General features: G+C 33.7%; 1 protein-coding gene across 1 annotated transcript; it reads left to right on the forward strand.

The window, feature by feature from the left end:
* The first annotated feature begins 10,489 nt into the window (after nucleotides 1-10,489).
* LOC122307710 lies at nucleotides 10,490-13,988 on the forward strand. The gene is made up of 6 exons (XM_043120761.1): nucleotides 10,490-11,489; nucleotides 11,633-11,853; nucleotides 12,311-12,533; nucleotides 12,882-12,967; nucleotides 13,134-13,225; nucleotides 13,381-13,988. The coding sequence occupies exons 1-6, from the start codon at nucleotides 11,400-11,402 to the stop codon at nucleotides 13,620-13,622; spliced, it is 954 nt and encodes a 317-aa protein (XP_042976695.1). The 5' UTR covers nucleotides 10,490-11,399; the 3' UTR covers nucleotides 13,623-13,988.
* Nucleotides 13,989-14,203: the final 215 nt, after the last annotated feature.

Here is a 14,203-nt window from a genome sequence, read left to right on the forward strand (position 1 = left end):
GCTTAAAATACCTCATTATGGGTAGGAATTACCATTGCCACAGCCTTTATAAGTATTTCTCTTCCCCATTGAGACAACGGTTTCTCCTTCCATCCTTGAAGCTTCTGCCACACTCTATATCTAAGATTTGGTGGTAACTCCAAGTACTTGTCATATTGATGAAAGTTATTCACTCCTCAAAGAGACATAAGTTCATCTCTAAGGTTAGGATGAACATTCCTACTAAACACCATTGATGTTTTGCTTCTGTTGACTTGTTGTCCAGATGCTTACTCATAAACTTCCAATAATTGTTATAGCTTCACATTCTCCTTCATGCTAGCTCGACAGAAAACCAAACTATCATCAGCAAACAGCAGATGATTAACTCGAGGGGCATCCCTACAGACTTGGATGCCTTTAATAGTTCTTGACCCTTTAGAATGATGCAGTAGAGAGACTAGTCATTCAGTGCACATTAGGAAAAGGCAGGGTGACAAAGGGTCACCCTGCCTTAACTCGCTTGATGGGAAGATTAGTCCATGAGGTTCTCTATTAATAAGAACAGAAAATGATACTGATTTTATACAAAGCACAATCAAATCCACCTACTTTGACTCAAAGCCTAATCTTAACATAATATTTTCAAGAAAAATCAATTCTACCCTATCATAGGCTTTGCTCATGTCTAATTTGATAGACATATATCCCAACTTCCTCTTCTTTTTTTGACTCAAAAAATGAACTAGCTCATAGGCAATTAAAATGTTATCAGTTATCAACCTCCCAGGTACAAAAGCACTTTAATTTAAAATTACAAGGGGCATAACACATTTAAGCCTATTAGCTAACACCTTCGAAAATCAACTTATAACTTACATTACAAAGACTAATTGGCCTAAAATCATTAACAAGTTCAGGCTTCAACTTTTTAGGAATCAATGTAATGAAAGTATGGTTGAGATCAGCATGGAACATAATAGTGTTTAAGGCTTGTAAAATAGTAGCAATGACATCTTTTCCTGCCATATGCCATTGTTGATTATGTTCTTTGCTGCTTCATCTCCAAGGGGTAATATGGATTTTTCGAACAAATTCTCTGGCAGAGTAACGAAAGAAATGAATGATGAACTGACCAAGGATTATATTGGGGAGGAAATTGTTGAGGCACTTTCTCAGATGCATCCCACTAAGGCTCCAGGACCAAATGGAATGGCCCCAGTATTTTACCAAAGATTTTGGGGTACTGTTGAAAGGCCAACTCCAACAGATGTTCTACAAGCTTTGAATCAAGGTGAATTTCCATCCTCTTTGAATCACACGTTTATCACTCTTATTCCCAAGAAAAGGTCCCAGTAAAAGTAGTTGACTATCGACCAATTACCCTATGCAATGTTCTATATAAGCCGATATCTAAAGTTATTGCAAATAGGCTGAAGAAGATTTTATCTGCTCTTATATCTAAGTCACAAAGTGTTTTTGTGCCTATGAGACTTATAAATGTTGGTAACATATGAATTTATTCATTACTTAAAACAGAAAAGGAAAGGAAAGCAAGGCTACATGTCTTTAAAGTTAGATATGAGCAAAACTTATGATTGGGTAGAGTGAGATTTTATGGAGTATGTTATGATGAAGATGGGGTTTGATAATAAGCTGATTAATATGATTATGAAGTGTGTCAAGATTGTAACCTTTTCAGTGCTTATAAATGGGGAACCTAAAAGTCCTATTGTGCCAAGCAGAGGGTTAACATAGGGGGATCCTCTTTCACCCTACCTATTTTTATTATGTACTAAAAGGCTTATATCTCTACTTAGAACAACTGATAAGGAGCTCCAATTCTGAGGTATAAAGCTCTGTAGAGGTGCCTCATACATTAATCATCTGCTTTTTACAGATCATAGTGTTATTTTTTGTAAAGCTGACATGCAGGAAAATAGAAAGGTGCATTTGTTAACTAGACAAGTATGAGAGGGCACCTGGATAAAAAATAAATCGAGAAAAAACAGCAGTGGTGTTTAGCAAAAATGTTCCTGAAATTACACAACAAGAGATAATGACATTGTGGGGGTGTGGTTTAGGTGCAACAATATGAAAAACATCTTGGCCTACCTCGAGTAGTAGGCAAGTCTAAAACCCAAGCTTTTTCTGATATAAAACATAAGGTTTGGTAGAAGCTACAGTGTTGGAAGGAACAAATGTTATCTCTTGGGGGGGGGGGGGGAGGTAAGGAGATCTTAATTAAGGCTGTTGCTCTATCTATTCTCACATACTCAATGAGTTGTTTCTTGTTGCCTAGTGGGTTATGCTCAGATTTAGAAGCTTTGATGGCAAGATCTTGGTGGGGGGGGGCAAAAGAAGGATGAGAGAAAAATCCACTCAGTCAGTTGGGATAAAATGTGTGACTCAAATTTCAAAGGAAGATTCGGTTTCATAGACCTAAGAACCTTCAACTTGGCCTTACTGGCCAAACAAGCATGAAGGATACTGCATGAGGATGGTACATTGCTGTAGAGAGTGTACAAAGCTAAGTATTTTCCTAAAGGCACTTTGTTTGAAGCTGGTCTGGGAAATAATCCTTTGTATGCATGGAGAAGGATATGTGAGGCAAAAAAGTGTCTAAGTGTAGGCTATAGATGGAGAATAGGAGATGGAAAAACTACCAAAATCTGGAAGGATCACTGGCTTCCAGGATATGAAAAACTATGGCTAGAAACTGGTGAAACCAAAGAAGTTGATATGAGTGAGATACTTGACAAGCTTCTTAATAGCCAAACAAAATAGTGGGATGTAGATAACGTGAGAGCTCTATTTAATCCAAACCTTGCTAATGAAGTGTTGAAGGTTATTGTTTATCCAGGAAACTAGTAAGATAAGTGGACCTGAACTCAAGAAAAAAATGGTATATTTAATATCAAAAGTGCCTATAGGCTGTTTAGAGATAGAAGCAAGGCCAGCAAAAGAGAATGTTCAAGTACCAACAACCGGTAGGCTCTGTGGAAATCTTTGTGGAAGATGTCTTTTCCTAACAAAATCAAAGTTTTTGCCAGGAGAGCATGCAATGATGGATTACCTGCACAAACAATCTTGAGAATAAATGTGTCCATACTGAAGGCAAAGGTTGTTTATGCAAGGAAGTAGTAGAAGATACTCCTCATGTACTTCTTTTTTCTTCTCAGCTATTAAGGAGTATTGGAAGAAGTATGTTCCAATGGTGTAGGAGTTTGATAGAAAAATGTTTGTTATGGACGTCGCGCTTACTGTTAAAGAGAAAGGAAATGGAGATAGTTTGACTACTCTTTTCTTTATAGCCTAGAGTTTTTGGCATAGAAGGAATAAAATAGTAACTGAACAGAGTTGTATAGATCCAAACCAAGCAATAGAACATGCTCTTTCATTGCAACATTTGCACAAGGGAGCCAAAGCTGTGCCAAATTCAAAAATAAGGAAGTATTGTTATTGGAAGCCACCCCCTACTGGTTTTTAAAGTTAAATGTGGATGGGGTTATGTTTTTTTCTATACATAAGGCAGTAATTGGTGCTGTTCTAAGAAATGAGAATGGAGAAATTGTCTTGGCAGCCAGTAAAATAAAAAATGAAGTACATGAGCTAGAAGATATAGAACTCTTAGCTATATTTAGAGGTCTCCAAATATGTGCTAATATGGGGATTCAAAAACTAATCATTGAGAGTGACAGCTTGCTGATAGTGAATGAAGTCAAAGCAAATGGGGCGTCCTACTCTATGCTTGGTAATCTGGTATGAGAGGTAAAGAATCTTCAACTTTCATTTGTTGAGTGTTTGGTCCAACATGTTGATAGATATGGGAATGAGTTAGCACATAAGTTACCTACACATGCTTGGAATATGAATGATTTAGATATGTGGTGTGAGAATGTTCCCGAGTTTGTTTCTCAAGCCATGTGGCTTGACAAAAAGTACTTGTAATGTTTCTTTCTATCAATGATATTGGTTTTCCTATTAAAAAAAAAAAAATGTTTAGGGATTCCAAATCCTTTTGAAGTTGTTGCATTTTGAGGTGGTTTCAACTACCACAGGAGACATTGAAAATAGAATACCGCATTTAGAAGGGCATTATTTAGGAAAAAAATATCTATTTTCAAACTCATTTTTTGATACATGAATATTAAATATATATATTATTGATGTAGAAGTTTACTGCTAATATAAAAAATATACACTTTGGATTTGATAAAGTATGATAAATTCCATATTAATTAGGAACTCCACAATAAATTGCAAGTGCAAGTTTCCCATCAAAATTATTTACTTTCAAAATACCCAATATGTTATTTTTCTAAGAGTTGAATCAAGATTTTATTTTGCAATGGAAAACAACGTTAAACATTAAGCTATTTTCAATTTTCTCCCAAGGGTAGAATTGTTTGGACATGGTTCAGTTTGCTATAATTTTCATGGCCCCCATGCAGGCAATCAATGTACTATCTGCCTGAAGTGTTGCATTCTTTGATAATGTCTCGATGGCTACCGGCCTTCTTGTCCTATACATGCACATACAGAAACGAAGGACTCCAGCCCGATTCATAGTTTGTTTGATATCGATATATACAATATACATACACATTTTTTTTCTTATTTTGATTAGAATATTAATTATTTATACATAACAATAAATATAGAAAAATGATAATTGTAGTCATGAGTGCACAAATTCCGTATAATCTTTTTTAAAAAAATAAATAAATACAAGATCTACGTAAAAAGAAAATAATTTTTTAATAGTACACATATTCTTTTTCAAAGTCAGTACTGTATGGCGCTTGCATATTCTACGACTATATATAGCACTACTTATATAGTGTTTGCTTTTGAAGCTCGGGACCAAGGAGTAAAACCTAAGATCATGTTATATATACTTGATCAAAGGTTGGCAAAAGACTAGGTTTAAAGGTAGAAAATTAGACTAGGAAATTCAGATACGGCTTGTATAGCATTATTCTAAATAAATTTCTTATATGATATTATCTCTAATTGCGAAAGTCACGGGTTTGAACGTGTCTCAAAAAACCTAATTAAGTTAGAAATACTCAGGCTTTATTTAAATCATGGATGTCGACTAAGCATGATTTAACGGTACGAGACATCACTCAAACCATAATTTCATACACATTTGCATCTAAAACGACGTGTACTCGATTCTTGTCATTTGCGAGGCTTATAAGATAAACATGACTTAATTAACTATAATTTATGGTACCATGTGGAGGCTAATCACCCTCCCAACTTGATCCTTTAAGATTCTGCGAGTGAGAAGGCATTGCAGTACCATTTCGACAACAACCAGTGATGCGACTTGACTACAGAGACAGATACAGATGAAAAGATAACTTAATAAATTGAGGCGAGGTGAGGTTAAAATTAAAAATTAATAAAATATTATTATAATATTATATTATAATATTATTTTTATTTTTAATATTAAAAAAATTAAATTTATTTATTATATTTTATATAAATATTTAAAAAAATTATAATAATTAAATAAAATAAGATAAAATGAAAAATTTTAATATCTTTCAAACAAGGAAGTACCGAATTTCTTGTTCTAAATAAAAATTTGGCTTTTAATATAATCACACTTTAAGAGTTTTGTTACATGCAAGCACAGTTACGCACTAATTCGTGTATTAATACTGATTTATTCATACTTAAAATTTAAATTAATATTGTTTTCAATAAAATTTACTTTTTGACCAATCACATTACATTTGTGTACAGATTAATGCACAATTGTGCTTGCAACTATATTTTTCCTAATAGTAAATCCTCCCATTTTGTTGGTATCCACCAACTTAAATAGCATCATCACTACCATAATCCAAAAATGCCAAAATACAAATATCTATAATCATCGTCATATTATTATGATAAATGTTATAGTCACAAAGGAATCTTACGAAAATAAATTTATATATTAATATAATTTTATATAATATATTAGATTTACTTTATAATAAAAATAATTTTATAATACAACGTATCATATCAAAGTTTATAAATTTACTTTTATGAAATCATTTCTCTTTTACTCTATTATCATTAAAGCACTCTTATTGAAATATCTAAACATAAAAATGTTGTGCTTTTTAACTATTAGGATAATAAAATTGTCCACATTGAATTAGGCAAAGGGTAGCTACAATAGCTTTTAACTACAGTAATTCTAAAATCAAAACAAAATTTAATAGTTATTGTACTCATATCAAATACTTATTTTATTATTATTTTTATAATGCTCTATCTTCTCTCCATTTACATCCACAAGCTTTTTTCAGTTTCTTTAAATTAAATAATAAAACATGATAAAATAAAAGAAATTAATAATTAATAGTTAAAATATGATAAAATAAATTAAATTAAAAATTAAAAAAATTAATTTTTTTAAAATATTAATTAATCATTACTATATAATAAATAAATAGATAATCCAATATAGAGATATGATGTAAATAGTTAAAATTAAATTCATTTTATATTATTTTATTCTTATATAATAAAAAAATATCTAATCTAATATAAAAATTTATATAAATAGAATAACTAAAATTTAAATTCATCATCGAAAGTATCCTTTACAATTCATCTTAACATGCTCCAATTCATTCCCAAAAAAAGTGGGGGCTTTAATTACAAATAAGATGGCTGATCAACTTTTATTGGACAGCAGGTGTGAAATCTAACCATAATTTTCAATGAATCCGGCAATTCATGGATACTTTAATGAGGTGGGGCAAAGTTCATTGCTATTTTTTTGTTTTTTAAATTTTTTTCTTTTGCATTATTATGGTGGTTGATTATCTCTCAGTTAAGTCATCGTACTAGGAGTGGTTCAAATGAATGTAGAGAAAAGTATGGTGTACAGATGGGTCGTTTGGCAGTGGGATATGTAGTAGTATTAGGGGAGGGGAGTTGAATTGCTGGTAGGGCCTGCCTCTTTATCTTTATGGGCAACAATATCATGCGAAAGGAAACCTTATTGGAGCTACCTGAAATGTGTCATTTATTTTGTTTGGAGGACAGGAAGAGGTTGTAATGTGAAATGAAGAAAAAAAGACATTGGGTGCCATTTTACATCATTTATCACCAAGTTTGTGATTATTGGGTTTGAGGAACTCATGAATTTGAAGGAAGATTTAGACCAATGCTATATATATATATATAAATAATGTTACATATAATTGTGAAATGTATAAATGCTATATAGTCGGTTTCAAAAAGAATGATGTCAATTATTAAAAAATTAATTTCTTTTCATGTGAGTCATGTATTTATTTACTTTATTTAAAATAATTACATTGCGTTTAAATATTTACAACTATAATTATCATTTTTTTTAAAAAGTATAGACATGAGTTATGTGATAGAAGAAATTGGTTGGTTTACATTTATTTATAATAAAATAATAAAATAAATCTACTTATTATTCTCATACATTATATACTATATATTTATTTTTTTATTTTACAGCAGAAATGTTGTATATGAATGATGAGTAAAATAAGTTAATTAATTTAATAATAATAATAATAAATAAATAAATAAATAAATAAATAAATTTAAAATATATAAAATGTAATGTAAAATGATGAATGGTATCCCTATTTTTATTTTTTAGTTTAAGAGGTGATGTAATTCCTGATGTCATTATGGAGTATCTATCAGTCTCGTCACCGCACGAGCAATTGGAGCCAGTAATCGATTGGTCAAAGCAACGGGCCCACACAATTTATTCTTATCTTTTTTATTTATTTTTATTTTCGATATGAACACTTTATTCTATGAGCGGCTCTGTAGCGACACATGGTTGCCACTGTATAATTTTTTTCTTTCTATTTTTTTAATATTTTTAATATATTTTTTAAAAAATAATTTATAATATTATTAAAAAATACTTTCTAAATTACTAAATAAATAAAAAAAATCTGCCAATAACCCATATGTGGCTTTAAGAGAAATCTTTTATGATTTTAGTTTTTTTTTTTTTTAAATAATAGTTCATCATCATTTATTAATAAATGGAACATTACAATTGGATAGGGGTGTCAAATCGTGTTAACAGGTTGTATTCGTGTCGTGTCAAATCGTATTAACGGGTCATTTAGGTCAACCCTAACCCGACTCGTCAAGCTTATCGTGTCAAAATCTCAAACCCTAACACGACCAATTAATATAACGGGTCGTGTCGTGTCAACCCGTTTTGACCCATTAATAAATATTACGAAATATGTTTTTTTTATAAGTAAACAAATAAATTAAGAAAATATTACGAAATAGGTTAATACGACACAATACAACTCATTTTAAACTATTTATGTAAATGGGTTAAATAGGCTCGAAATTAACCTTTTTAACCTTATTAAATTTAGCATAATTTTATATAAATATTAAAATTACAATATCTATAAAAATTATAAAACTAATTATAAGTCCAAAACCACAATCCAAATAATAAAAACATCGAAATTGAAATTCTAACAATTTTATTTTTAGATATAAGGGTATAATTATAACATTAACTTTCTTAACGTGTCATAACGGGTTATAACAGGTCAAAACAGGTTAACCCGTTATCAACCCGTTAAGCAATCGTGTCTTAACGGGTCAACCCATTTTGACCTGAACCCATTAATGCTAAACCCTAACCCGCTATTATCGTGTCGTGTTCGTGTTGGGTTAACGGGTCGTGTGACATATTGTCACCCCTACAATTGGATCTGAAACATATATTACAAGTCAATTATAACTTTAGTAGCACCTTAGTACACAATCGTGATTGATATGATCTAGCTATAAATCTCTACAAACCTTAAGGTTGAGAGACCACACATCTTTGTCTAAAGACAGAGTGACACAATCCCATATACCATCAAAGAAGGATCAGGAGACAAAACTTTATGGACCGTAGTCCAAGAGACCATATATTTTTTTTCTTTTATTATTCTAAAAAATAAAGTAAAAACATTACAATAACCACTGTAAAAAACACTCGGCTCTCATCATGATAGGCTTTTAGGTTAGCCCACGCAGCACCCTAAGGTTTTTTCTGCTCAACCGTGCCCAGCGTTTTGGTCAGCCCACGCTTACGCACCACTCATGTACCTTCCCCATGTTCCTGTAGTGCCAAAAGCCACTCCAGTGGCCATAATGACTACCACGGGAGCAACCCTCTGCGCTATAAGGCCAACCCACGCCATCTCTCTTTGAAACTCCAAAAATAGAGCATTTGCTAACCACTCACCGTGCAGTCCACCATGCTCTCTTCAATGAGACAACCTCCGAAACGGGTTGCACGTCTGCAAGAGCCTCTTTGCACCACCCCGCCACTCACCCCAAAAGACTAAAGGCCATCCCAACCTTCATTTGACTACTCGAGTCCTCTCTGCCACCTGCACCTAAAATGTGCGTCATCAGCAGCACGTTGACTCGGTTTACGACTAGAGAGAGGGGTTTAAGGGTGAACCATCGAGGGTTTTGGCCTAGGCACATAAGTCATGATGATACAGCTCCACCATTTGATCTTCATCGAGATCTTATTCAAACACAAAAAACAAGAGTTAAAACAAACCTAACTAAAAGTTATTATAATAGAAAAAAGAGGGAGAGAGGGAGGAAGGGAGGGAGGATTAAGCTGGTTTCTATTTTGGCTAGGTTTTTAGAGAGAATGCGGATATTCTCTCTTTAAAATAAGATCAGCTATTCCAACTTTTACCAATTTTAGTCTATTATTCTAATTAAAAAGAATGAGATATATTATTGAGAACTCTAGACGCATAAGATTACCGTATAAATATAAAAATTATAATTCTACATTTGTCTATTTTTAAGTTGAAATTGGAAATAAAATTCGGTAGGATGTCATTTCCTATTACCATGCTATAATTGTATAATGACACTTAACCATCAGAATATCTTGTGCCATGCCATATTTGCTATCCACGTGTTCCCCTTTTTAACGAAAGAATAATTCTAAATAATATGAAGCCTCGATCATTTTTTAAAAAAAATAATAAAATCTCTCTTTAAAAGAAATTTATTTAAATTTAAATTTATCTATTATTTTTTTTAAAAAAATGACGGATTTATACACTTTAAAATTGTATAAATTATTTATCCATTAAATAGAAAAAGGTCTCACTTTTATATATTTTTTGCCAATTACTTTATTATATAAATGAGATAAAAAGTTTTTAAAATATAATTTTATAACATACCTTATTTATGTCTGCCAATCTTATTTACAGATGAACGGGAGATTCAAAGATCACATCCAACTTTCTTTGCAAGCCGATGGACCCAGCCCAGTTATATCAGGGAAAAAAGAAAAGAAAATACAGAAAAATAATTAAAAGAAAATAGGAAAAAGATTAGTAGGATTGTACAGAGAGAGCATCTTCCTTTCAATGGTGAGACCCCAGATTGAGAGGGACAGACAACCATTGTGAATAATAAATACGGTAATCTAATGCCTTGATTTATTGTTGGCATTTCATTATATCCCCTCTCTGATCTCTACAAAGTCGTTCTTTCTAGAACCCAAAGCTTTGTTCCAGACTGGATATTTCTGTTATTTCTGTCTCTTAGTTCCTCTGTTTTTTTGGCTCTGCTTCTTTTTCCCGGCAAAGTTTATTCCTTTCTCCATTTTCCATCACAGAATCCTTTCGATTCCGTCGCTAGAAATCTGACGTACGACCAATCTTTCTCCCAGAAAATACCGGTTTCTGTCAACGGAAACTAGCTCTTCGTCTCCTCCCCAAACTTTTTTTCTCAATTTCCAACGCTTCCTCTGGTTTTCTTCTCCTTCAAAAAATTGTCAAGTTCTGACACTTCTGTGTAATTCCTCGAGTTTTGCATTCTGGGTTTGATTTAACTTGAAGTATTGCGTTGAATCGGCGGGACCTTTTACTATCAGCGCGTTCCTTAAATTTCGAACAAAGCAGGGTTTGAGTTTTCTTTAAGGTTAGTGAAAAGAAAATTACGGGAACAGAGAGAGTGAGAAAACGACCAGTTTTTTCTTTCTGAAATAATTCGTTGGAATTTAATTTCTCCGGGGTATGGGCAGTTCGTGGATTTGGGCAACATTGACAACGAAGACTGTCCGTGTAAGATAGAGAGATACAGAGATTTAGTTCCCGTGAATTTTGCTGTCCAAACGTAAAAAATAGAAGTCTTTGTAGACAGTTTCCCATTTCCGCTCTCTCTCGCTCTCTTCAAAAGCGAACACAAATCCCGACAACTTCTCTCTCTCTCTCTCTCTCTCTGCCTCTGCTCGGTTTCTCTCTCTATTTTTTGGGTTTCCTCCCTTTGCAGGGTTAGGGGAGAGAATACCTTCGCTCTCCTTTTCTGTCTCGGGTTCTCTCTAATCTGTGTACAAAACCATGATCTGTGAGAAAGTATCAATGCAATCAAACCTTGATTGTTTCCTCCATTGCACAACCCCCGTGGTCGCATCCCAATCTCTTCCCAAGGTTTGTTCAATTCCTTTATTTTTTATTTTTTAGTTAATGATTGTTTTCCTTCGAATTTTCAGTTTTCTCTGAGGTTTTCAAGTGATCGCTTTCATTTTCATTTATAATGTTACGTATATTATCATTATTTTTCTTGTTCGCAGACTGAGATTAGAAACCTCAATCGCCTATGGCATCCGTGGGAGAGAGAAACAGTTGAATATTTCACCTTAGGAGACCTTTGGAATTGTTATGATGAATGGAGTGCATACGGGGCCGGAGTTCCGATCGGCTTGAACAACGGCGAGACCTTAATTCAGTATTATGTGCCTTATCTCTCTGCAATCCAAATTTTTACAAGCAGTCCATCTGTTAATAGTTTGAGGTATAACCACTAGTATCTTTATTTGCAATCGTTGCTTTTTTGTCCCGTAGTGACTAAATTAACCGAAGAGTAACTTTGGCCAAAGTTGCCTTGTTTGATTGAGTATAAGGGAATTTGCCAATGCCTGTTTTGATTAGGTCCAATGCTCTTCAATGACCAGGAAAACTGAAAAACTTGGGAATTCATGTGAATTAGTTGACTAATAGTTTAATTGGTTGTAAAATTCTTCTGGTAGATATATAAAATTGAAATTCTCAAGAACCCATGTGGTTTAGCTAAAGTGTATTGATTTGGTCTTTACTGTGCCTTTTCAAATCTTGCTTGGACAATCTTACGTGTGAATTGCTGCAATATAGTGTTCACTACGCAATTGATTGACCATAATATTTCTGTCTTAGCTATTAGTAGCTGTTTTGGACCAAGTAATGTTAATACTAAGGTTGAATGAGTTTTCCAGGGAAGAGACTGAGTCTGGGGACTTCGAGACAAGGGATTCCTGTAGTGATTCGTGCAGCGATGAGAGTGAGAGTGAGAAGTTATGGAGATGGGATGGATGTTCCTCAGAGGATGGAGGGTCTGAGCAAGACAATCTTTGGCATTTGAATGACAGATTGGGCTACCCTTATTTTCAGTACTTTGAGAGATCGACTCCTTATGGTCGAGTTCCCTTAATGGATAAGGTACTTTGCTAGTTCATGCTACCCTTGCTCGAACCTTACATCGCCTTTTCATTGTTCTTTACTTTGTTTGCATTTTAATTGTTCTCCTTATTGTTTTATTTTATCGTTAATAAGACTGTTTGAGCATACGAATTATGAAAACATTTGAAGTCTTTTCGTGATGGGCATCTAATAAAGACAATGAAATGGTTTATGGGAATATGAATCAGTATATTGTTTTCTATGGATACTTTCTTAATTAAGACTTCACTACATTGACCCCTCAGCTCATGAATTCCTTCTATCTCTTTATCATATAAAAGGATTTAGATTCCATTGACCACTTATTGGTTCCTTCCTTGCTTTAAGATTAATGGATTAGCTGAAAGATACCCTGGCTTGATGTCTTTAAGGAGTGTGGATCTCTCTCCAGCTAGCTGGATGGCTGTTGCCTGGTATCTCTCTCTCTCTCTCTCTCTCTCTCAACACGGTGCAATTCAACTTTCATTTCATGATTACTACAATCTCTGAGTACCAATAATGATTATTTCCACACAGATTACCACGCTTGATATTGACGCAAGACACAGTGATAAAATTTCTAATATTTATAATTTTCAGGTACCCAATCTATCATATTCCCATGGGAAGAACCATAAAGGACTTGTCCACATGCTTCCTCACTTACCACACTCTTTCATCCTCATTCCAGGGTACTTACTCTCTATGTCCATCTCAATTTGTGTGGAAACCTGGCATTTTGTTTATGAACTTCCTTTTTTGGAAGTGTTGTTTTAATGAACTTTCGTTTTTGCCTTTATTATTTACTTTTTTGAAAGCTACAAATGAACGAATCTATGCTATGTAGATATGGACCTTGAAGATGACCTTGGGCATGCCGAAAGGAAGAGAAAGGAAGGGGAGCGCATCTCTCTTCCTCCATTTGGTTTGGCCACTTACAAGATGCAAGGAAACGTGTGGGTCTCTGGCAATTGTGGACAGGACAAGGAGAGACTGGTGTCGCTTTTGAGTGTGGCGGATTCATGGCTAAAGCAATTACGGGTCCAGCACCATGACTTCAACTACTTTGTGGGGATCAGGCGTGGCTGAAACCTCTACTTTATATCATACTGACCATGAAAATTCCTCTTTTTTGATCTTTGGTTTTGTGCTCTTGTATGGAGTAATACACTTTTGAGTGCGAGGATTGTAGTTGATACTTCTCGTCATTGAGCTTTCTTCATCGATGGAAAAGCCCACATAGACCTTATGTGAGATTCCATCGAATGCTTGCTTGAGGATGAGTTCTGACTCTTTGTCCATCTACTGGTTTAACTGGTTAATAGGCGTTTTGTGTAGAGGGATGAGTGAGTTATCATGGAGATAGAGGTCTTCAATATGAACTTTTATGGATTCTGTAATACATGCTTTTGACAGACAGAAATGGAAAACGCCAAGAGATGAGGAAAATGCTAACAGTTTGTGTCATTCCCTTGATATGCTCGTTACTTCTAAACATATAAACGGTAATTTTGAAAACATTTCCAGTTTGTAATGGTTTGGGTTTTTGGTAGCGGTTTGGTTCTGATTTTAAATCTTGACTTCAGTCTGCCCTCTGTTTAAAGGAAAAAAATTATGAGTGCTGTGTTTCGTATGTGAATGATGGGAGATCATTAAGATATTTCAGATGA

The sequence above is a fragment of the Carya illinoinensis genome, chromosome 4, assembly GCF_018687715.1.
Source record: "Carya illinoinensis cultivar Pawnee chromosome 4, C.illinoinensisPawnee_v1, whole genome shotgun sequence".
Taxonomy (NCBI): Eukaryota; Viridiplantae; Streptophyta; class Magnoliopsida; order Fagales; family Juglandaceae; genus Carya; species Carya illinoinensis.

What these genes read in the sequence shown, in the direction of transcription:
- LOC122307710 (XM_043120761.1), top strand. Translation starts at nt 11,400, where the DNA reads ATGATCTGTGAGAAAGTATCAATGCAATCAAACCTTGATTGTTTCCTC. An exon ending in GAGTTCCCTTAATGGATAAG is followed by an intron (nt 12,534 to 12,881) that starts GTACTTTGCTAG and finishes CCTTGCTTTAAG; the next exon opens with ATTAATGGATTAGCTGAAAG. An exon ending in TCTTTCATCCTCATTCCAGG is followed by an intron (nt 13,226 to 13,380) that starts GTACTTACTCTC and finishes TATGCTATGTAG; the next exon opens with ATATGGACCTTGAAGATGAC.